At 38.5% G+C, this 26,401-nt stretch overlaps 1 protein-coding gene across 1 annotated transcript in view; it reads right to left on the reverse strand.

Moving 5' to 3' along the window:
- Nucleotides 1-19,803, reverse strand: part of TUSC3 (tumor suppressor candidate 3) — a 135,455-nt gene extending 115,652 nt beyond the window's left edge. Inside the window, exon 1 of the mRNA XM_052779978.1 lies at nucleotides 19,621-19,803. Within this exon, the coding sequence (XP_052635938.1) occupies nucleotides 19,621-19,749 (129 nt within the window). The 5' untranslated portion in view covers nucleotides 19,750-19,803. The remainder of the gene's footprint in view (nucleotides 1-19,620) is intronic.
- Nucleotides 19,804-26,401: the final 6,598 nt, after the last annotated feature.

The raw sequence follows: 26,401 nt of genomic DNA on the forward strand, positions 1-26,401 counted from the left end.
TGTCTTGTCAGTATGAATGCCCTGGATCAAAAAAATTGCTCAGTACGTTAGATGTTATTGAGCAACACAAGTTGTAACTAGCCACTTCTACACAGCCCGGCCTCCAGAGGAAATGAAACATTTCTCTTAAGCTACTTTTTTTTTTTTTTGTGTTTGCTGTCACCAAGAGAATATTGATAGCCAGGAAGCCTAGATTCTATTCCCAGCTCTGAGAAATAATAATGGTTAGAAAGGAGGTGGCAAATTAGTTTGGTCACTTTGAAAGGCAGGATGAGATAGCGAGTAAGATTTGGACAGACAATCAGTTTTCAGTCCGACATCAGCATTTTGGGTTTTTTGTGGGTTTTGTTTGTTTTTTTTTTTTAATTTGGAAAATACTGCTTCCCACTTTCCAAGAACCATTTTAATTTTCTTGTCGACATCTCTGGCAGCAGTCCTCCAGACAAGACAGATAGAAATACAAGTATTTCCATCTTCTTTCATCCATATGCTTATCAGGAAGTTAACACTATTTGACCCATGGTAGATATGTAGCCAAAATCCACTGGACTTATCTTGGTACATGAATTCTCCATTATGGCAGCGCCCCCCCCCCCATAATCTACTTCTATAATTGAATTGGCTAATCAAGAGATTATATACTATGTAGCCCAAAGACTCCAAAAAGAGGCTTATACTACATGTAAACCATGCTATTAAAGAAAATGAGCAGTAGGGCTAGAGTGGGGTTGAAATAGAAAAATAAGCATTCTTGTATCAATACTTTTTCAAGACTGTATGAAAGATTCTGATATTGTCAAAGTTTACATTCTGCACATTATTTTTTTCCACTTCAAACAGATGAGCAGGAAAAAAAAATAACATTTGTTAAAACTGAACTCCAACAAAGCCATAATTGAGATGTAAGCAAGGTCTGACTCAAAAATTTGATTTAATCATTCTGCAACTTCAGTTTTAAATGCATTAAACTTACATTAAATACATACAAAAGATGATCTCAGAAGGCAGGTGGGGGAAAGTGTGTAATTATAACATTGTGTTGGCTTGCTGAATGTATGCAGTGAAGAGTTTGAAGTGGGATGTAGGAAAAAAGCTCAGGACCAGATGGCCTCCTCTAGTATTTGCTTACAGTGATTCTATACCCAACCAAGAGCAGCAAGGGTAAATGAGAGAAATTCAGTTTAAAAAAATGCTGCCAAAAAGAGGCCTTTCCAAAAAGAGCTGTAACCCTTTTACTGAGCTCTTATTTTCTCTTACCATTTTTCATGAGTGTTATCTACATTAATTTAACTCAGGTCCTTGTTTCAGTAATATGAAGCCTACAATCTTCACAAAGAGGGAAGGAAAGAGGAGAGAACACTTGTCATCCATCCTCCTCTATTAAGAGAATTGCAGAATATTACTAAAGGAATCTACACTACCAGCAGATCCTTGGCATCCTGGAAACTGGTTTTAGAGAAGTTCACAATTTCCTTCAATTTATTAGTTCACATACACTTCCCTTCACAACCCAAGTGGTATACAGAAGTGATGACAAAAATCACTTATTCTTTAGACTGTTGTTTTAAGTATTTCAAAGCAACTGTTATTACAGTATGTGTGTAATATTACACATTCATTCATAAAGCAACCACCTGAATGTATTCTTGTTCCTACGTTTCCTTAAAAGGTGATTTTTAACATGGCACAACAGGAAAGTCATTGATAAAAGTGTTACTGTTAAAAAAGTTACAGATAGTGCTTCAAATGACATAAAGGGAAGTTGGTTTTGCTTGACCATGTGTAGCTCTGTATATTTGATGGACTTTTATTGTACATTCAATTTCCTCTGCTTTCATGACATTTCATAACATATAGCATAAAATTTCATAAATCCTTTCGATTACAGGTTTAACAGTGTTTTGCAGATTGACAAAAACTACCATGAGCACTTACAGCACTTTTTTTTTCAAAATCAAATTAACTGAATTTGACACTTATTGCATGCTACCAAGACAGACTTTAAAATATCAAAATCATTAACATTAGAGAGCTGAACTGGCCGAAAGGTAGGCTTTTCAAGTAGCTTTTTTTTTTTCTTTTTTTTTTTTTTTTTTTAAATTGAAGGCTTCTAAAGTTTCTGAATTTACAGAAGAATTACATAGCACAGAGCGCATACCAAAACAACCTGTTTCTTTTTCCAAAAAGAATTTAAAAGAATTTGTGCTGCCATATCTCAAAAACAAAAAAAGCAATTTATCTGTTTAACACATCCTTTTCTTGGCTATGAAAAGGAAAAAGCAGGAACAAAGGGAAGTACCAACCTTTCCATTTTATAAAATGAACAAGTAACAAAAGAAGATTGGGTAGAGTTACACAGGAAACCAGTTACACATCTAACAACTGAATTCAAATACCTCAAGTCTCCAGATGATGCTTTAACATTAGGTGTGGTCTTCGCAATGACTCTCTCAAGTGGAGAGGGTAAGAGCAAATCTCCTTTTTCTACAAGGATATTAGAAAGTAGTACCTTGTTTCATTGCTTCACTTGAAATTAGTGAAAGCTCACTTCAGTTGCAAGGTCAAATTGTTCTCACGATGAAGAAATTAATTGTGAGCTCTCTTTTTTTTTTTTTTTCCTCCAAACATCAACCTGCCTCTCTGAACAGACATGCATTTTAAGGGCATTAACAATACCTATCAAAGATAATCACAAATATTTACAGCACTTTACATGCATAACAGTAGCAACATGATCTAGTCAATTTAATGGACAACCTACTATAAGACAAGAAAGGAAAGGTTCCAAATAAAAAAATCCAAATTAATAAAAATCCTATTTAATATAAAGGAAAATTCACAATTTTCTTCTTTGTTAGAAATGACAAATTGTAATACAGAAGGGTTCAGATGACACAACTACCTAATCACAGAAGTTTGGATGCAAGTTCAGACTGCTGATTTTTCCTTCTTTCATCATATGTAAAGAAATCCTCTTCCTTCTTTTTCTTTTGGTAAAACATTTCAGTAAAAAGATTCCACAAGCAATTAAAACCAAGTTAGAAATACTAGGCAATAAAGAAAGTTTTGAAGGCATCAAAATTAATTGAGTGTAAGCTCCACTTTTAAAAATTAGGCAAGTTGTATATTGTACCCATTATCCCTGTGTTAATGTATGTTTCAGAGTAGCATGCCTCCTAATACTTTTTTTTAACATCTTTTGATCATGATTCATGTTCTTCATTGTGAGAAAAATCTTCATCTATCCTCACTGACATTATTTCACTGTCATTTTATTATTAATAGTTATTCATATATTCTTCACCATCTCTGACATTTGTTCTCTGTAGTTTTATTCTATTATGCCATCCTTTTATTGGTCACTTTATTGTGTTTCCTACCAATTTCTATTTCTTGGAAGGAAAAAAACCCACACAAAAGTATGATAGGACCACTAAATTTAGCATTCTTCTCTGTGACTAGTATCTCAACATTTTCAGACAACAAAACCTTTTACAAAGCTTTTCTTTTTCCTGTCAGCCACCCATATGAAGTTCTTGCATACTTGCAATTACCGGTATATTAAGGGGCAGAAGTACTACACAGTTCCTTGAGCAGGAGTTCCTTTCATTGGAATACTACCTTTCCTGGTAAGTCATTCATTAGAAGACAAAGGACATAGCATGGTGCTAAGTTAACAAATGGATTCTGTAGTTCAACAGGAGGTAGACAACCTCTAGTGATGGATAAAGCCCTTAATCGTTTTAACATAAAATAATTACTTTGTAGTTTCAGATCTATTTCTGAGTAGTTTAAGGAAAGACTACTCCTAGATAACAGCACATAATTTTGATCTAAATAAAAAAAGTACAATTAATAAGACTAAAGCAGAAGTTCATTGTTGAATGCTAAATCAAGACTGTACAAGTGGTCAGGAAGCTTTAATGCAGAACCTAATGGTTCAAATATGTTAAGAAACAGCCATTTAAACACCCATACTCAGCATTAATTTCTGTGTTGAATATTAAAAATTCAGGTACTTAATAGTGGATAACTCAATAACTCACATTGAGGGAACTGGAAGTGGAATTAATGTCTACATTAGAAAAGTAAGAATTTGATGTTTACTAAAATAACATTCTGTTCTCACAAAAACATGGATATATGATGAAGTCCAAATTTTTTACCTTCTAAAATTAATGTCCAAAATTAACCTGGAATCCAATTCCTAAAGGTCTACACATTTTTCATTCTTAGGAAAAGTGACTATAGATCTAATGATGAAAACCAGCTGAAAGTGTCTCTCTAAGCTCATTTTTAAAGCACACTCTTAACTCTTTGTAGACTCAAGATTCAATGTAAAGACTTGAGTGAAAATGTGTTTCCTCCAGAACATTTTTATTATCAAAACAGTTCATTAAATTCAGGAAAAGTTCCATTTTCACTTCTTGGGAGAAGTAAACTTCAAATTACTTTGGAAAACAAAGCTACTATATCAGCTAATAAACTTCTAATTTTCTCCCTCACAGCCAAGCAAGCAGGAGTTCTGCGTGAGAGCACAATGCATTCATTGCTCAAAAAACTGATGTTGCTATAACAGAACAGCTTCACCTAGATTTTTTGAATCACTTAAGATACATGCCAATAGACTAATACACTAACACAACTGTAATATCACTTTAACACAGTAGGACAAGAAAAATGCAATTAAAGACAAAAGTTCTACTTTCTATGAAACTACATGTCATCTGAATATGCAATATATACTTGGACTTACGATCTCTCCAACATAGCTCACTTGAGGCTCTTGTAAAATGAACATACCTAAGGCATCAGTATATTTGTCCTAAATTTACAAAGGGGCTGAGGATGGAAATATCAATCAGTTCTTACATAGGTGGAACCGTCTCCATCAGTACCATTACTGATGGCACTACAGGTTGCTAAACCTCCAAAACCAATATCTCAACTAAAAGCCTGGAGTGGGATGACTTCAGGCGTCATTGTTTTCTGGTGTAGCCCACTTACTAAGATGTATTCTACAGTATAAAGTATTTTGCACTAAAATAAACTTATCGGCTTTAGTGCCTCCACCCCCCCATCTAGCATTCCATTAAAACCAAGTCAAATATGGTGATATTTGACCACCTATAAACTAAATCAAATACCACTATAATCTTGTGCTATACTCTCTTTTGCTTGGTATCTGTAGATGTAACATGGTATTTAGTTTAACTAAGTCACACAGAAGCAGTTAACTGAGGAATGTGGATCTACAGCAAACAGGAACTGAGACCAGAGCTAGCAATTCCAGATCTGAACAAATTTCTGCTTGCCACCAGGTACTTACAACCCAGATTTTGTGTAATCTCCCCCTCCTCCACATTGTCGTAACACACAAACAGCCTAGAACAGCAAAAGAAAAATGATGATTTAAGCACCTTTATGTTCCCAGCAAGGTCCCCATTACTTCTAAATACTCAAGGGCTGGTACTTTGAGCACTGGGCATAGGGCACTTCCTTCAGCCACCTCCACTGACAAAGGCAGTTACAACTGAGAAGGTGATAATAGCTTAAATGGAGAAAGTGAGGGTACAGAGGTTATCCTGAAGAACCCTCACTACTTAAAAGTAACCTTGATTTCTTTCACTGCCCTCCATGTGTTCCCCAACTTAGAGGTTTGGCAGGCAGCACTCATGTCCAGATGGTGGACAAGTAAACCTACTTGAACAGATTGTATTACAATGTTTTACACTAAACAGTTATTGGATTAAACATATAAATAGCTGTGGGAACTCGGGACTTCCCTGTTTCAAATGATCATCATTCAGCTAGAAAATTACCTTCCCTCTTGTTGCTCCTCTGTGGCCCAGTGAATCCTGCAACGTTCTTTGAAGCTCTGTGCCTGTGCAAGAGGACAGTTTGACTAGATCGATATCAGCAAGTAGTGCAATGCAAACGAACGGGTCTACAGAACACAACAGCTGGTACTGAAACCTTAATACCCACACCCTGCAGGATTCTGCTTCAAACTAATTCTAAACTGGTTCCAAGGACTGAATGTGGATTAGCAATTGAAGTGCATTACCTGTATTTCTGGAATGCACGCTTCAGTTTAATTTCAGTAATAGAATCCAGTTTGCACACTCAGAGACCATTTCAGAGTGCAAACAATGCATTGCAGAGGGAAAGCAACTGATACGCTTCAGAGCAGGAGCCTGCTTTTTGAATTAAAACAATAATGCAGACTACCTTAAGAGGATCCAAGCACCCAGAGGAGCAGACAGACAAGTGTTTAGGGTCTTTTATGTGAAGCAGGATATCATTTCCCAGAAACCAAATTAATATCAACTGCTCCCGCTATTTCAGTTTCCCAGACACGCTCTAACCACAACACTCCTGTAGAAAAGGTTGAGATGTGACATTTCATTGACAAAAAAAATCCTATTGTGAATGTTACAAGTTTATAGCACACAATGACATAGGAATGCCTAGTTTCTGCACACAGAGTGGGCTAAAACACAAGATGCCAAAATCAGATGAGGATTGTCCTTCCATACGTACAAAAGCAGAACTTCAGGTGCATATTACTTTTAAAGAAATTGAATAATGTTGGCAACCTCCAGAACCAATACGCAGTTACTCAAGAGCATTTTAGATTAACATTTTACTCTGAAAGCTACATTCTCCATGAGGTCTGGTTAAAGCACTTTATCATTTACAGAATTTAGGTTTAGAGTTACAGGAAGACAAAAACTCACAGCTGTCAATGCCAAGGTAAATGCTATTTCACACAGAACAGGGCAAACCAGTGTGTGTATGTGTGTATATATATCTCTGTGTGTGTATATACATAAAAAAAAAAAAAAAAAAATCTATCTGTATTGACTGATTTATCAAGCTTAGAGGAAACAAATAGAAAAATGAGAAAGCCTACCATGCATTTTAAGTGGAAAATGATTAGCAAGGCCCCAAACCAAAAAAAGCATAGAGGAAATGAAAAACAATGATAATATCTGCAGCCTGCCCAGCGGATATTAATAATGTTTTATCTTAGTTTCTAAACAAATTGCCCGCTAAAGAAGTTAGTGCACTACTATCAATAAACAGAGATTTGAAGAAAACTTATAGACAAGAGCTTCTATCCACACCTAGCTTAGAAGAGAAAGTGTCTCACAACAGAAGGAAAATATTTACCCAGTAACTTCAGTATTAATGCACCATTCCTGTCAAGTTCTGAACAATTTCTGCCTCACCCACTCAAAGCACCGTCACATTGTCAACAACTGAATCCTTCTGCTGTGGACAAGTAAGAGGCATAACAGTCCTACATCTTGAATTTGGATTAAGCTTCCTAGGACTGATGTCCTCCTTGAAATTCTAAAGAAATTCCTGCCATTCTCTTTCCACTTCATTTGGAAGCTTTGATAGAAATCAGGCATAGAACTGAAAGATGAAAAAGCTCCCAATGAAATGCATTAAAGCTGAGCCATCATATGGTTGCCAAGAGCACAAACCTTGACTAAAACATTTAGAAGTGTGATGCAAAAATAACGTAGAATTCAGACAACCTAGGACTACCAGTTTCTATCCTCTAACAGATTCCTAAAAGAGTTAAGGACTCTCACTCCTGCATACCTTTGATCATTGAACTTGGCTTCTCTTAAGTCTTAATAGTTAAACCTGGTAAACATTTTTAGTATTTTATAAGGCAAGGTCATGTCGTGTTTCCTTAAAGAAAAAGAATACTGTTAGAATGATTTCCTGAATGAAATTACCAAATATTGCTATCTGGATTTTGTGATAACAATTACTGCTTAACTGTAATAAAAGGACACATTTAAACAGCATGACCAAAATATTCCTGCTGGATCAAAGCAATATCTGTTTGGATGATCAAAACTTCTCTTTTTAGAAATGTGTGTATCTTATTGTGTGCTTTTTAATATATTTACATGCAATTTGTGTGGCATCATATTTCACAGGCATTTTGCCTCAAATTCAGGTCAACTGCTCATAGAAAAGAAAAAGTTGATCAGATTTAACACTCTTACCTGATCAGGCCACTCATTGAGCAAGTCACATTTCAGCATGAGGTAAGTTAGGAGAATCTAGGACTTGCTGAGTGAACATGCAGAAGGAATCTGGCTACTAATGAAGTTTTATGTGCCATTAACAGCAATTCCATTTAAGGCATATGGCTGGTAGCTGATAAGAAGAAACCTTATCAACTTCAGTCATTCATCACCATAAAGATTGATCCACTTCAAACTGATTTTTGCAATACTCAACTACTAGATTAATAGATAGCCCAAAAGCCTTCTTACAGTGTACCAGCAACACAAATGGTTGATAAAAATCTAAAGCATTTTTTGGAAATGAGGTCAGAAAGGTACAATTGTAAAAGCAAATTAAAAGTTTCACTTCTTCATACTTTTACAGTAAAGCACTGCATTTAGTGTCATATTAACCTATTTATATATTCCATTAATTCTGCTAGTCTAGTTATTGCAGTAAAAGAAAAAATCTTCTATTTCAAAAAAAGTAAGGCAAGGTAGCATCTCAAAGAGATTGTTGTATACAATAAAGCTAGAATGAACATAAATCCCTGGCAATTCATGCCCTCTTCAAGACAGCTTTTAATAGTTTTTATTTTCCCTTATGTACTTTTACTATCCTCCAGCCCAATAATAATAAAAAACCCAGCTTCATCAAAGAAGTTAACTTCAGCAAGTTGCCTTTGTTTTCCAAAACACACTGTTCAGGGAAACATGGGATGGGATTTCCATTTAAGTCACCAGGATGTGTAATGTTATACTGGACATGAGGTTTGCATGTTTAGCTAACTTGTTTTTCACTGGCGAGATGCATAGATAGAAGGTAATGGAGTTCATTAACCATACGCATCTACAAGTTGTAGTAATTCTACTTCATATCCAACTACCAAGTTGCATAGCCTACATGTAAAAAAAAAAAATATTCAGACACAGCAGTAAAGAAGAAGGAAGAACTCTCAATGCTCTCTAGACCTCTGAACATGCCCTACACTTAAACATGCCAGACTTTGCAGTGAGATCAAGTTACGGCCCCACTGAAGAGACTGATGAAGTAGGTAGCAAGTGTATTAATTCCCCTAGGCTTCTGATCTTAAGCACAATCTGAAAATACCTAATTGATGCCCAAAAACATCTCAGTAAAAGGCATCACAGTAAACATACTTTAAAAAGCATGCTTGAAAACAAAACCCACTTATTGCTGTGTGCATTTGTGCACTCTTCTAAATTTTAGAGCGTTTGACCAGGTAAGGTGAAGGGGATTCACTATGATCTTCATCAACATGGAGATATTCAAGTCCCACATCTCAGGAGAAATCCCTGAAACCATATCCTGTAAACCACAATCAATAGGCATAGTTGCACCACCTTACATGATCTGAACAGGAACCAGAGTACATACTACCTTAACCATAAATACATCACCATGTGGAGAAAGAAAAAAAAAGAAAACAATACTCTCATCAAGCAATTACATTCTTACTTTGCTTTTCTATTGTTATCATTTTTAAGGACCATGTACATAGTCCTTGAAGTATTAGCATCACCACTATCTCCTCCTGTAGCTGAAGTCTGCACAATACTTTACCAGGACATCTTCTATGTTAGGAAATTATACCAAATTCTGGACAGCCCAGAGTGGACAGCACAGCCTTACAGTTCTGACTCAAGCATCCAAAATCTAGAGAAGGACAAGATTTCAGGAACATCCTTTCGCATCATCTATTCCCCAGTTCAAGATCACTGACTATGCAGAGTGCTGGCAGTGCAACCTATGATGAGGTGCCCTACTCCTTCCATTACTAAGTTGCTCCACAATTGCCTCACCTAATTGTAGCTTGAATTCCTCTCTTTGGAGAAACACCTAAACATATGCTGGTATAGCTAATTTATTCCTTCAGTGTATGTAGTCCTAGCCCTGCAACTTCTAGGGTATCTAGAAAAGCACTACCTCTGTCAGTCAAAACAGATTTCTACTTGTATTCAAATACCTTCTTTATACTGTTAGATAACCTTCAAAAAACAGAGTAGAGAAAGGAGCTATATTTCAAAGCATCCTGTCTGCTCAGTTTTATCATCCCCCACATTAATCACCCTTGCAGAGTCTGAGTCTCTAGTTGTCTTTTACAGAAAGATGAAGATTCACATTAAAATACTTTAATAGGATTAAAAATAAAAATTATTTTAAGTTTCATATTTTTAGTATATCAGTACCCCAGTGAATTTAGTAATTATGGATTAAATGCAATTTTGATTTCATTCTAGTTTACTACCAGAAGTAGAAAATGGTCATATGGAGTTCATGATAACTAAGAGAAGGAAAAAGAACAAAATGTTTTAAGTAATAATTTGAATGACTGAAGTAAACAAAGACAAAGCAGCTACAATTACCAAGAAAAGTTTAAGCAGCACCAACCAAAAAAATGCCTCTCTTAATTTATTGTTAAAATAACTATATTCTTCAGCATAGTGCAGAAAAAACATTGCAATATAAATATAAGAATTCGTTATTCAAAAGAAACAGACTCTTGGAGGACAGTGCAGTTTTGAGTCAAAGGCTTAACTTTAGATGCAGAATGTATGGCTGCCACTGACAAGATCCAAGAAACAAAATACCTGAAAAAGCCTGAACATGTAGTCAGCAGGACCTGACAAAATGCAGTATTAAGGGAGTTAGCTGATTCATTAGCTGAACCTCAAGCAACTCTGTGAACTCAAAATGTCATTCCACAAAAGGACTGCACAACTGTAATTACCACTTACGTTATAAACTTGATATACAAATGTTTTATACAACACAGCCAAACTCTGCAAAGCTTAATGACCAGTACTTCTGAAATTCAAAAGTAATTTGCTTTAGATTCAGAAGAACAAGAAAAAGTAATGTAATGGCATAATTAGGCTAAGGACTGCAACAGCTTAAGACAAAGATGAAGAACTTGGGGTATTGCAAAATGGTATTATCAGATACAATCATCAGAAGAAAATAAAAACCTAACAGTAAATCCTATTAGGTGGGAGAACAGTCTCCCCAGAGAAATTACAGAAGTCCTGCCACCACTTTAGCAATCACAAAGAAGAGTGTTGTCATGAAGAAGCCTATACTGGCACAAGTGCAAATCTTTTCCATTTCAAATTTCTGGGACTATTTTATGTCACCAAAATATTGCCAGGGTTTTTTTTTTTAATTCTGTCATAAAAGAAGCAATCCATTCAATGCAAGTTATCAATCTGCTTATCTTTCTTAGAATGTGAAGGACTTGCAATAATAGCATATAAAAATAGGAGTTTCTCTATCTAAAATGCAGCTTTGAGGATCACTATAAAATATCTTTCAACTTATTTCATGGCAATCCCTTATTATTGAAGTTCTAACAAGAAAAAGAATCATTATTACATTTGATATATGCACCAAACATTAAAGAACATGTTTATATATATATTATAATATCTCATAGCATTCGATGAAAAGATAACAATACTTTTTTATTATGCTTGCTTTCAGATTTATTAGAACATGAGGAAGAGGCCTAAAACAAATACCAGGTAAAGTTCCTTTTTTTAGCTCTGATCATTATCTTACCCAATAAAATGTGACCTTCAAAACACTTTCAAAAACAAAGAGGATAAATCTGAAGACCCAAAACAATAACAAAAAACCCCAATGCTTTCCGACTCTAATTGTACTGACTGATTTTTCCAAAGCACTTAGAACTCAAGCAGATACAATCTGTATTTTCCATGTGGTTGCACAGGATGTGCTGTATAAATGGTTATAGAACGGAACAGGGGAAAAGATCAATTACGCCACTGATCTGTCTTATGACAGCAAGGATGCCAAATGGAGACATCTGGGACAGAAAAGTTTCAGTAATTCAATTACAAAATGCTATCAGGATGCTGTAAGCATCCTTTATTTCACTTATTGTATGCAATCACTGAAGACATCAAGGTTTTCTGTACAGATTTGTTAAAATAAGAACTGCTAGTTAATTTTGCCAAGTTTCTCCAAAAATTTAGTTAATTAGGAATAGAAGAGGAAAGTATATAGAGGGTTTTGCTGCTTGTAAAAATCATCAGAAAATAAAGAATTGTTGCAAACACTTTTTTTCCCATTCTTTTTAGGACAGAGTAGAGAAAAACATTTAGAATTGCATTTAAAGAATTTTACATTTTCAGACACAACTTATCACTGTTATTTCACTTCAAACCCAGGACAGTTATTTTAAAGCTTTAAGCACTAAATTAAAAAAAAAAACAAAAAAAACCCACTCCTGTCTCTCCACGGCAACAATAGATAAAATGGCAAATTACACAACTGGATATAAACCCTCCACTTAAAATACATCTTTAAAATGGTTTGAAGCCAAATCTATAGACAGAGTTTCCCTTCACAGATTAAACCTTTGTCACATCTCAATTGTTAATAAAGATTTAAAGAGGAGTCTATACTTGGTATAACTGCCAAACATTTTCCTGCATGCTGTTTGAAAAGCAAAAACATGCAGTACTCCACAGTCTGGAGAGCAAAACCAAAATTTTAATGATTAGAAGACCAAAAAGACTTTATATTCAAGTTTAATGTTAAACAGAATTTCAAGAGATAAAGAGAAAAAACTTAAGTTGTAATTATCACTATTTTGTTGAAATAGTATCAGAGATCCTGAGACATCAAGAATCTGTCTCATGCTACACATGCCATTTAATCCATGCTGAACATTCCTCATTCATCATACATCTTTTTTCTTCTTTTCTTTTTTTCCACGTGTTCTACCACATTTCTCGTAATTTCTTTCTTTAAATTAAATAGGCAGGCAGAACATTGATCAGAAGGAAAGAATGCTACAGGTCATAGAAAACAGCATCAGGAAACAGAGGAAGAAACTAATTAGTGCCTTTTCCATTTTGGAGCAAGAGAGACCAAGGGCAGCAGGCTTTGCTGCACGTTTTGCAGGCCCTAGCTCTGAAAGGGTGAGAATTGCTACATTTATGGTGAAACACCACCACGAATGACCTCGGTACTGGGGAAGATTATGGAACGGTTTGTCTTGACAGCACTCACATGGCAACTCCAGGACAAGAAGGGGATCAGGCCCAGTCAGCATGGGTTTACGAAAGGCAGGTCCTGCTTGACCAACCTGATCTCCTCCTATGACCAGGTGACCCACCTAGTGGATGAGGGAAAGGCTGTGGATGTTATCTTCCTTGACTTCAGCAAGGCCTTTGACACTGTCTCTCACGGCATACTCCTTGAGAAACTGGCGTCTCATGGCTTGGACAAGTGTACTCTTCGCTGGGTGAAAAACTGGCTGGATGGCTGAGCCCAGAGGGTTGTGGTGAATGGGGTGAAATCCAGTTGGCGGCAGGTCACAAGTGGTGTTCCTCAGGGCTCGGTGTTGGGCCCCATTCTGTCTGATATCTTTATCGATGATTTGGATGAGGGGATTGAGTGCACCCTCAGCAAGCTTGCAGATGACACCAAGTTGGGAGGCAGGGTCGATCTGCTTGTGGACCTTGTAGAGGAAGGCTCTACAAAGAGATCTGGACAGGCTGGATCGATGGGCTGAGGCCAATCGTATGAAGTTCAACAAGGCCAAGTGCCAGGTCCTGCACTTCGGTCACAGCAACCCCATGCAGCGCTACAGGCTTGGGGAAGAGTGGCTGGAAAGCTGCCCGGCAGAGAAAGACCTGGGGGTGCTGGTTGACAGCCAGCTGAATATGAGCCAGCAGTGTGCCCAGGTGGCCAAGAAGGCCAACGGCATCCTGGCCTGTATCAGGAACAGTGTGGCCAGCAGGAGCAGGGAGGTAACTGTTCCCCTGTACTCAGCACTGGTGAGGCCGCACCTCGAGTACTGTGTTCAGTTTTGGGCCCCTCACTACAGGAAAGACATTGAGTTGCTGGAGCGTGTTCAGAGAAGGGCAACCAAGTTGGTGAGGGGCCTGGAGCACAAGTCTTATGAGGAGCGGCTGAGGGAGCTGGGGCTGTTTAGTCTGGAGAAGAGGAGGCTGAGGGGAGACCTTATCGCTCTCTACAACTACCTGGCAGGAGGTTGTAGTGAGGTGGGTGCTGGTCTCTTCTGTCAGGTGGCTGGAGATAGGACAGGAGGAAATGGCCTCAAGTTGCAGCAAGGGAGATTTAGGTTGGATATTAGGAAAAATTTCTTTACTGAGAGGGTTGTCAGACATTGGAATAGGCTGCCCAGGGAAGTGGTTGAGTCACCATCCCTGGAGGTATTCAAAAAGCGCGTAGATGAGGTACTCCAGAACATGGTTTAGTGGGCATGGATGATGGTTGGACTCGATGATCTTGAAGGTCTTTTCCAACCTAAATGATTCTATGATTCTATGAATTGGACTAGGAAAGGAATTTTAAAGCAGAAGGTACAATTCTGACTTCAAGGGAAGGAACATGATAATAATCATCAGTAACCCCGGACAAACAAGACGGGCTCAATATATAAACCCAAAGGAAAACAAGAACACATGGTGCAGAAACAAGGGGATCCTGCCAATCTATCCCAGTTAATTTCACATAAAACAGAGGAAAGTATGTTCAGGACTGAAGATTCTCTCAGGAAGATTACCACATTTAATACTCAAAGCCTTAAAACATTACAGAGTTGCTTCTATTTATAAGAAAAAAAAATAACTCTGGAAAAACTGTCAAATGCTGCCTTTAGTCTCTGTCTAAATGCAGAAGACATCTAACAATAATCTGTTCTTTACGGTCATGATGAGGACAAGAAATAACAGGCTCAAAAATGTGGATATTGAACACACTGAAATTCAGGTTAGATCTTTGGGAAAAAAATCCTTTTAACAATAAGACACAGTAATAGGTTACCTAAGGAAGCTGTAGTGTCACCACCACTAAAGGCTTCTAAGGGCACATCAGATAGACATTTGTCAGGAACAATAAAAGCACAGCTGAGCTTTGGGATAAAGCCTCAATTAGATTGTCCTTCCAACCCTATCTTCTACAATTTCTCTACAATTGCCATAACTTCTACACCCAGTGGGGGAAAGGGTGGAAAAGGTAAGGAATAGTGATTGAGAGACCAGTCTTGAAATACTTCAAAAATACTCAGGTCCAACTAAGACATTACAGAACTTTACATTACAGAAAAGTAAGGCAACTACAACGTTATTATACGTCATCAGAATGTTTTTTAGTAGATTTAAGCTCAACAAGAACAAGATACCTCCACTTGAACAAAGCCGATATGTTGGTCTACACAGGCAGCTTCCCTGCGTCAGATTTAGCAGTAATGAAAAACTTACCTACAGAAAAATCGCTGCTCCGATTGCATAGCAGAGGTTTAACTAAGCTTCTGAATCATCTACCTGAAAGCTCAAAAATAAACTTTACCCTCTATGAGAAATGCTTTTAATATTGCAAAATCAACGTTCTTCTATGTGTTTCAGTCAAGAAAAATCTTGTCTTTATAAATATAAATTGCCCATGCGAAGCAATTTATAATAAAACACCAAGCGGTATATTTCAAAGTGTAATATTGTCATTCTGATTCCTTTCAATTTTAAAGTTTTAACAACTTAGAATTTGTATAAGAGATATAAAAAGGATCAAAAGGATTGGGAACATGCCTTACAGAAAATGTATGAATGTTAACACAAAATATAGTATCTCAGACGCTGTGAAAAGAGTCAATTATTATTTTCTCCCATTATGAATATAGTTTCCAAGAGAACAGTCCTTCTTCAGTTACTTGCTGCTATTTTCATAACCAAGAACTGGTTTTTACTCCACTTTAAATAAATGTACTGCTCAGCACCAGAATTAAAATCATAAAAGCAGTCTTTCCAAATCTAGTTAGCTCTTAAGTGTGAGCCATGGGAGAAAGTTATGGTGTTGCTCTTCATCTAATTTCCAAATTATTACACTTTATCTGTGGTCATTTTAAGACAGTCCAATGTTTTCTATTTATCTCCTCAGGGGTGAAAGCTGTCATGGGTGTCCGCAATAGAGAAAAGTGAACAGCAGGATTAAAGAGAAGCAATAGGAATGTTTGTATGTTTACATATTCATGCTGCCATTCTAGAAATAGCTTCCATGACACCAGATGACTATTCATCAACTAATTCAAAGAACTATTAGAGAATGGATTTGAATTTTTACAAATTTAATCAAGTTGAAGATGGACAACAGTACTTTTCAGTTATTTGCCACAGGAGGAAGTTTCTTTAGTTATCATTAAGAATATTTTACGAATATTTTACTGTATAGGACAATGTATTTTAGTAATTTAAGAACTTACATATTTTCCACTCTAAATACAGCTATAACATAGTATTTCACAATCAACACAGAAAGTTACACCAATGTTCTCTAGTTTCCCCATTCATCTTTCTCTGCTAGTAGTAAGTCCTTCAAAAACACCTAATACCTTAACTTGGTCCTCTCCTTTCAGCAAAGCCGTTATTTCCACCCTCCAGGCTCATACAACTGATCCGGACACCTCTAATCATTCAGACTTTATGCATACTTTTCTATGTAGTCAATGCTTTAAAAGAAAAAAATAAATAAAAAAACAAAACATTGTCTTCACCAAGGATACTTTCCTTGCTTAAGCTCCAATTCCAACATCTCAAGTTCTTCTTATTTTCAAGTATTTAATTTTCAAGTACTTTTTAAGTACTCAAGGTTTTCAAAGAAGTTGATTGGGAAGGAAGTTTCCTCTCTCTACTCCTTAACCTCTTTTTCCACCCCCATGAAGACACACACAAAGCAAGCAGGAAAGAGGAAACTGAGATGTGACTTCTTTTTATCTCATGAGATACACATTTTAACCCTACTACATTAACCTCCCTCTTGCAGGGTGCACTTTGAAACAATTCACTGTACATTCAACCATTTTTCCGACTTCCATAAAAGCTATAGCAATCTTATCAGTTTTTGTATGGAAAAACTTAGGTTCACTTTACACATTTAACCTCCATCATCTTTGCCTTTTACCACTGTGCTTCTGGCCACTATTGTGAACAGGAACCTCCCATAGCACAAGATCCTTTGCTCTTTCAATTCATATAATTTTCCTCAGAACAGTTTTAAAATGTTATTTCCAAACTGCCTACTGTAAGAAAGTTCAGGTTTCATCTTTCACATACAGATGTTTTTTCCCCGTATATATTGGGCAAACTACTAGAGTTTTCAACATGAGGTTAGTAGGGTATGAAAAGGAGCCAGACTTCAACTGTAACATATACAACTCATACGAAGTGATATTCATAACATAAAACCCTGAAAACCTTGAAGTTACACTTTCCTTTAAGCCTGCATTTAAAGTGAAGCAAGCACTTACAACGTTGCACTAGTTTCTGTAAAGGTGCAGTTGTAGTGCATAAAAACAGTGTTTTGTGTGCACGAGCAGTATTTAGTCCATTGCATTAACAGAAAAAATACTAAACAAGAATGAAAAGTGGAGGTAAAAAGATGCAGAAGACTGAGAAGTGTTAATTAAATCAGTTAAAAAGGAAAAAAACTTAATAACAAGCTTTACAGAGGAGAAATACCAGCCTGAACCATAGTACCAAATGGCTAGGCAAAAAGTATCCATTTCAATCCCGTTACGTACCACGTCTGCAGTAGGATTGGGGAAACTTTACAGAAAGTAATTGTAGATGTCCATTTTAATTTGCCATTATTTACTTGTTAGGAAAGGATTCCATTTAAAAAAGAAATAAAGATTATTTCAGCTATCTTGGTAGCACAGCTGTCACTCCACATGAAAATGTCAACAGAAGTCGCAATGCCAGTACATCACAGCAAGAGAGAATCAAGAGTATTAAACACATTTTATTAAAAAACCTAATGTTAAAGTTTTGAAAAGAAATTAATTATACCAGCAGAAGAGCAACACATTACTCCCTACTCTTTCCAGAAAGAGGAAAAAAGAGAATGCCTAGAGTGAAGGGGTTTGTTTTTTACACTGATACCCAAGGGATTTATCTCAATTATCAGATTACTACTTAACTTGGTAAGACCACAAAGTCGGACCACTATTTAGATACTTAAATAAGGATTTTACATACTAATTTTGGCCTTTTAGAATCATAGAATATCCTGAGTTGGAAGGGACCCACTAGGATCACTGAGTGCAACTCCTGACTCCATACAGGGCAACCTAAAAGTTAAACCATATACCTAAGAGCATTGTCCAAAAGCTTCTTGAGGACCGACAGGCTTGGGGCCATGACCACTTCCCTGGGGAGCTTGTTCCAGTGTTTGACCACCTTCTCAGTGAAGAACTTCTTCCTAATATCCAATCCACAGTTCCCCTGAGACAGCTAAAGCTTAAAAGCCATTCCCTCGAGTCCTGTCACTGGACAGTAGAGGGAAGACATCAGCACCTCCTTCTCTGCTCCCCCTCACCTTACTTCTTTGGCCTAAAAGCCTTACTAACCTATATAGTTCTTTAAAGAACAACAAAGCAACAAACAAAAAATTTTCCAGCCATTCTTCTCTTTGTCTGAGCAGATAGTTCAAAGAGAGGATCTGTTAGCAAAATTGTTCTTTCCCTCTCCTTCCCCACCACAAAGCACAAGTCCTCTGGCAACACTGACAGCGGAAAACAGATGTAAAAAAAAAAAATCAAAAATAAAATTCTACAGTTTGGTAAAAAGTCATCTCCTCCCCTAAATCAAGTTACAGAGAAACTGTAAAGAGACTCTACTGGTTGGCCTAGCACTGGGTATACGAGAACCTGACCTGAAATCCAGGGCAAGCTAGGGAGAGAAGCGTAGTAAGCTCTAGTACACCGAAGCCTGAAGAAGGCAAATATTTTCACTACACATTTTTGCACATTCCCCTACCGAAGTACAAAAGTTGCTGAAGATAGACAGTTGCTACTGGAACTGAATTAAAACTGCTCCTTCCTCCGTGTCTCTCTTATGCGGAAGCCACCATGAAGAGACGGCATCGGCACCCACACCAGCATACGTGCACACCTGCTGCCACTGCTGCAGTGTTATTTATGAACTCTGGGCATTTCTTTTAAGTTAGCTCCACAAACACGGGGCTCAACTTCATTCGCCTGACGGCTCGTCGTGGGTCAGCGCTCCTCGCCCTCGGCTGGCTGCTGAGGCACCCGAGGCCCACCGCGGAGGGCAGCCGAGCACAGGACGGCGGCCCTTGCCTTTATGCGCTCAAACCCGTGGAGTTAAAGGCCCGCGACAACGGACGGCACCCCGCCTGGGCTGGGACATCACGCCGGGGACCGCGAACCCGGCGCGGCGCCGCGCCCCGCCGCCGCGGCGCTGGCTCCCAGCTGCCCTGGAGACGCCGCCGCCGCCGCCTGCGCCGGCCATCTTCCGCGGGGCGGGGTGAGCGGCCGCCCGGCGCCCTCCGCCCCGCAGGCGCCCCCCTCAGGGCTGGGGCGGGAGAGGAGCCGGCGGGGCAGGAGGGGGGAGGCCCGCGCCCGCGGCGGGAGGAGCGCGAGGGGGAGGCAGAGCGCCGGGCGGAGGGGGAAGCCGCCGGTGCCCGCGGGCGCTGCTGGGGGGGGAGGCGGCACGGCAGGGCAGCCCCGGCCCCTCGGCCGGGCGCGATGGCGAAAGAAGCGAACGTTTCTACCTCCTTCTTCTTCTGTCCTCCCCCGAGCTGGCCGCAGAGGAGGAGGAGGAGCAGCAGCAGCAGGAGGAGGAGGCAGCTCCCGGCCGGCAGGTGCAGCAACCGCCGCGATGCCCTGGTACCCAGCGCCATGTTCCCCCCCGCCGCCCGGCCGCTAGCCTCCGCCGGCGAGCACCTGCGGCTCCCCTGCCCACCCCCTCCCCGCTGATTGGGCTGGGGCCCTGGCCAATCGCATCACCCCGGGGCGCGGCGGCTCCTGGGAAATGTAGTTCTTCCTCCTCCCGCTCGCCGCCGCCGCGTGCCTGCCGAGGCGGTTCGACGCCATTTCGGCGGCGGTGGCGGCAGAGCGGCGGCGGGGCTGTCGCTGAGGTAGGCCTGGGTGCTGGGCACCTGGCGGGCGTCCACACGCTCAGGCCTACACGCAGATGGCGTGTAATGGAGACTTGCTGTCAGCTTTGTCAGGGGCAGCACGTTGTACCGAGGCTGTGGCCCTGTAAGTAGTGGTGGTCCCCTCCAGGGTGGTGGGTATTTCTGCTCACCTGAGGTTGGGGTGAGCAGCTTTACCTGCTGCTCCGAGTTCCCTGCTGCAGCTGCGTGAAGCACGAAGCGCAATCTTGAAAAAAACCTGAAGACCCTTTTCCACATGTTTGCATGCATACACTTCGCAGATTTCACTATAAACACAGAAAGCCGCCTTTTCAGAAAATAATATTAATGTAATACACTAATACAATTAGTTTGAATTTAATTCCCAGAGCATTAGCCATGCAGCTTTAATTTCATACTCTGGTTCACTGTACAGTCTTCAAATCAGTGATTGCATATTTTTTTCCATGAAGGTACACGCTGCAGCACACAGGCTAGGTAATGTTAAATTAATGAGTGTATACTTAATTTTTTCCCTCTTTTTTTTTTCCTAGAATTCCAAGTACTCGCCTTATGCTACATTAGTTATTTACAAACATCTGCGCTGAAGACTCAGAAGATGGAACTATTCATTTCTTCAGAGATTTTGCTATGTCACTCAAAAATTTTATGAATTTTATAGTCAATACATTATAATGAAACAGAAAGCTGAGGCACTGAGAGAGTATTCAAAAGTATTTGTTTATTTTGGGCACAGCATTTTTAGACGGTATTTTGATGGTAGTGTCAGGTGCTACTTTGATGATACTGCTGACATCTTAGCATTGAGCATTTAAAACATTAAATAGGCCGTTGTGTTCCCTTCGGTTATATTTGCAATGTGCCTTTCAGAATTTACTTATATCCATAGGAATTGTAAATCATATTCAAATAATCTAGCAGACATTTAAGATTGATCTAAGTGTCCAAGAGTGTTCAGACCATCTGTTATCCACATACATCAGATTCTGACTGTCACTGGACAATAATAATTATAAAATGGTATGCAGTCTGGACCCTGCTTCTCAAGTATGTAGGAAGGTTGGTCCAACAGCCCTTGACTATAGAATTTGAGTTCAGACACCAGAGCTGCCATAACTCTTCAAAAAAGGTGATATCCATATGCCAACTTTTTTTTTTTTTTTAAAGAGAAATCACAGTCCTGTCGCTCCAGATCTCAGTTACCCAAAATTTACGCTGTTCAGTAAATAGCTGTGCAAATGGGGAAGGAATGAGTTCAAAAGAAAGACTGAAAACAGAAGGAAATGGAAGAGAAGACAGGACACGGGAAGAGGGTCACGTGGATGAGTGAAGTGAATGTAGGAAGATTAGAGCTGAGAAGCTTTGGTTTTTCCGTATGTGTTCCAGGGTTTTGGAGGTCCAGTGTCTTTTGGAGCATGTAGACCTCTCCTCCCCCATATGAACTGGGTAAGAAAGGGATGGAGAAGTCACTATACCTCATCTTTTCTGTCTCTTTTTGTGAACTAAGGAGAGACTGAGCTTATTTCAGTTATGGAAACCGTTGTGCTACCATTAATCTCTGAGTCTCCATTAATCTCAGATAGATGGAGTGGTTTTTTCAGATAAGAACATGGTTTTTAATTAAACTTGCCTTTTTATCACCTTGAAAACTCCTATCTGTTCTAAAACATCCACTTACAAATATTCTAACACCCACTTTCTAGGGTGTGGCTAAAAAGGAACAGCAGGAGCAACTTACTGGGAAGAAAGACAGAGCCATATGCTTGAGAATCTTACACTTCCAAGATAGTCTCTCTTACATTATTTGTATTAGTACAAATGCTTCAACATGACCGTGACAAGAAGTTTCTCAGTATTCCCACCATCAATACCCCTATACTATGCTAGCCACTTCTAAGTAATTTCTGTAATTAAGCATATAATAAGCTAAGTGACCTAGTGAACATAGTGTGAACATAGTATTGCAGGCCACCCATGGTATCTGCCTCCCCGCTCCCCCCCAGAAATGAGGACAAGGATAGTAAGTGATTAGAAAAATAATAAAATAAAAATAGCCATCGTTATAGTTGGTTACAGAGGTTTCTAACACAGACCTCTGCTCTATAGAGACAGGATATACCTATCCATCAGAACCGTGTGTTTTAAAAAAGACCTTTTTTTCTCCTCTTCATGTAGGAGCTAAGAATTCAATAAAAACTTTGCACTGGAACAAGAGAGGCATATCTTAATTAGTGTGCTAAAAAAATAATATTTAATTAAAAAATCTCAGGCCACTCTTGCTAAATCCAGAACGTGGTTTCATTTGAACCTTGTTTGGAAACCTGCTGGTCTCTTCCTGAGCCTAATAAAGCATGGACCTTTCACATTTTCACTGTATGAAAAGAGCATTAAAACTACTGAGAACGTGAAAACCACTGGGAGCTCTTCATTGCCTGAAGATAGAACTAGCCTCATAGATGGTATATACAGGCATAGCTGCTGTATCATGACATGTATGAATATGAATCTGGTAAGGAAGGCCTAAAGTGAAAGGAAAACATCTCTTCCTTCTTTCCTGAAGGAATGACAGAGGAAGGAGTACAAGCCTGGAAAAAAAGTGCAGTGCTGGAGAAGGGGAGATTAATGGGAAGGATTACATGAAATCCGATTGGTTTATGTTTATTGTGTTACTGTTCTTGGGAGTTAGCTCTGTTGAGTTAATTCCGTCACAAAATTACAAAGAGAGTTTGTATTTGTAATAGTGTGTATATATGTCGCCCAAATAACTGTGTAAACGTGCCTGGGGTGAGTGTCCTGATCTTAAAAAAATAGAACATTTTTTTGGTACTGGGATGCAAATTCATGACCCTGGGACAACAAGGGCAGTACCTTTTGGGTGAAAATCTTCTTAAGGTTTAAGAGAGAAAAAAAGTGACCTATGCATTTCTTGTGCAAGATATGTTAAACAAGAGTGTTGAAAAGCCTCCTGTGAGCTGGAAGACTATGCTCTTTCTCAATATTACACGAGCCCTCCTAAGAGGTGATACAATAGCCAGTGAGCAGAGCTGTGGGAGTTGGCTAGAGTGATTACCAGAGCAAAAAAAGCAGCATGAGGCTCAGATAGCAGAGATGGGATGAGTGCAGGAGCAGACAATAGAGTGAGGGTGCCTAAAACAATAGCAAATGAAAACAGGTAGGGGAGCAAGCAGCTGCCCAATGTGTGGCTCTGGAGACAAGGAGTGCGGTGAAGCTTGGCTAGGCAGAGTGAAATGAGGAGCAGCTAATGTGAACATGACAAACCAACAGATCAGATTAGCTCAAATCAGACCTTGCAATCCAGAAACACTTAAAAAAACTTTAAAGAGTGAGTGAAGATTATTGTATGAGGGGAAAACAGTAGCCTGACAGTTCCCTAGAAGATAAAAAAGGGAACTTGTTTTAGTAACACTTTAAGAATTAGTTATTCTTATCTTGCGTACATACTTCGTTAGCTTTTTTTCCCTTGTAATAAGAATATTCTTTGTATGCTATTTAATTTCTATTCATGAGTGAGGAAAATTAGCTCTCACAGAACCAGAAAGTTTAATATAACTATCCAAAGGTTTATAAGTGGAACTCAAGCCAGCATTTTTTTTCTTTTTAAGTAATCCCCTTAAATTTAAACCTGACCTTTATTACAGCCAATCAAGTCCTGACAGAAGAGTTACATGAGTTAGGCAGCCATATCCAGCCATATAAAAAAAAAGTTACTGCTCTGGTTGTCAGGTATCATCTGCTACTTCTTTGAGTCACCATTAGTTTTATTTAGGATATTTTTGTTGGACTTTTAGTTGGGAAAAAATTTCCACAACCCCCCAACATTTTCTGCAGGAGTATAGCATTACATCTTTTAAAGCTACGCACCCATTCAGCAGTGTGGTTTTGGCTCTTATCAAGCCGCTCATCACTGGAACGTTTAGTTACAATAGCAGCCTGGCCCAAAGAGAGAAATGTCACATGATGAGGCTTATATGCTACAGCTTCATGGAAAAAGGAATTGCATTTGTTAAGTACAATTTAATATTGAACTAACCTGAAACGAAGCAGTTTGGTCATTTTATTAAGCTATGATGGAACATCTTAGCTCTGGGAATGGTTATGTGTTTCCTTAAAATTAATGATGCTAAAATATTTTGATGTTTCTTAATTAAAATTTCAAGGATATGAAAAAAGGTGAATTTTATTGTGACTTGTGATCAAAATAAAATAATGTGTCAGAGCTTTCTGCAAGAAATTGAGGCTTATGTTCTAATTCCTATATATGAAATTTGTAAAGGTAGTAAGCTTGGAAAGTGATCTATATTAGTATAATCCTGTTCTTTAGGAGATGGGTGCGGTGGGTAGGTTATGATACAGACAAAGTGTTGAAGGCAGTAGCAAAGGCTACTTCCAAAAGATTACAAACTTCTGGACAAACACAGTTTCTTAAGGACAATCTTTTACTACTTTTACGTGGTCATTCAACAGTCACAGGTCAGAAGTTGCAAACTTTAATGTTGAAAGATGGATTTACTCCTACAATCACATGGAAAGATATCTTCTCTTCTGGCTTTCAGCCGTCAGCCTTCAGAGAGCTCTCTTTCATTCATGCCCCATTGATCTCTCTCTAACCAATGAGCCACATCACATCCAAGTCAGGTCTGAAGGGTGGTGCACTGAGTTATATTTTTTCTTCCTCCTATTAAAGATGAAGCATGCAAAACAAAACTTAGGAGTTGCTGGGAGATGCTGCCTTCCAGAGAGGCAAGTTGCCATTAATCAGTTGCTGTCATTAATAGGACTATTACCTCTCACAGATGTGCTTTTCAAGATACTGAGGCTCTTGGGTTTTGGCATCGGACAGATCCTAATGCACGCCATTAGAAAAAAATCTGCTCATGGTATATGGTTGGCAGTAGTGTAGCAGTTGCTGATTCCTGTTCTGGACTTTGTTTACTCTGAGTAAAGAAGATAAAACTACCTAGCTACCTGTCAGCATCCAAGCTTACCAGCTTATTGAGTGAAGTATTGCATTCCTCCCTTTTTTTTTTTTTTTTTTTCCCCTAAACAAAAGAAAGGCAACAGTGGACCAGGCTGGTAATACTGAAAATGCCTTCTTAAATTGAAGCCACAGTAACAATTTTTTCATAATCTTTTCTTCCTGAACAAGGCACTGATCCTTTCCTCGGGAGTACAGCTATAGTACTTGCAACAAAGCATGCTGTGTTCACTGTTGCACATAAATTTTATTAGCGTGCTTTATACCCCTTATATAAAAGATAAGTGCTATGAAACCAGATTGACTACAAAACCTCACATCGTCTTCACTTTGGTATTTTCTATTACATTTAATTTTAGTAAACTTCTTATTTATGTATACAATTCAAGTGATGTAAATTTTTGTATCGTCCTATTTCACTGACTTCAGCTAAGATTCCAAGAAATATTATACAAAAAATTACTAGATGGAATTGAACAACTAAGTAATTTACATCTACACCAACACACCAAATATTTAAATTTCTTTTGGCTTGCAAACTTTCCTTTTGCTTTGTTCATAAATTAATTTCATATTATTTTGATGAATGCATTGCATGTTATCTTGGATAAACAGACTCATACAGAATAGAATAATTCATGTATTCAGGAAAACTAAACCAGCAATCTAAGCATAACTATGAAATTTCTCTAGTACGTATATTTAAAGATATAAATATATACATATATGTGTATAAGTCTATATCAGCAATGGGTGTTCTTATATTTGAAAGCAGGACCAAAGCTCAGATTGCATTACTGATTTGTCTAATTTTGCACCCATATCAATAAAACACAAGTAGCTATGGTTAGGGATCCTGACCCTTGTTAACAACTATCAGGCTGTTACGGTACAGCTGTAGGATGGGGAGATGGGGTATAAGCAACAGGGTTGAAGTTTAGACCCTGGGATTGTTCAAACTGTCAGGCACTAAGAAACACTGTGCAAGTATCTCTTGGGACTCCAAAAGATACATTTTATAAAGAAATGGAGGAATCTGGAAAAAACGTGACAGGCAGGTAAGTAACACATAGTGCTGGTAAGTTAGTACATGCAATAAAAATTTGTAAGCAGACAGAGCTTTTATCTATTGAGAAAGTATCAGTTCAGTGTGCTTCCCTCTCTGTGCATATGTTTACTTAAAGACTAAATGGGGAAAAGAATTTATTCTTATGAATAAATGTATAATCAGATCTTTGTCTTCATAGTTGTATTTTGAGTGGATTCAGATTTAGATTGGTTTCTCAGCCTTCTTACAAACCTTGTTTTGGTTTGGTTGTCTAACAGGGTTTTAGCTAATCTTGTTCTAAAAGTTACTTTACCTGTAAGCGGCAGTGTATCATCTGTAATATCACAGAAATA

This window comes from Harpia harpyja, chromosome 2 (genome assembly GCF_026419915.1).
Source record: "Harpia harpyja isolate bHarHar1 chromosome 2, bHarHar1 primary haplotype, whole genome shotgun sequence".
In the NCBI taxonomy this organism is placed as follows: domain Eukaryota; kingdom Metazoa; phylum Chordata; class Aves; order Accipitriformes; family Accipitridae; genus Harpia; species Harpia harpyja.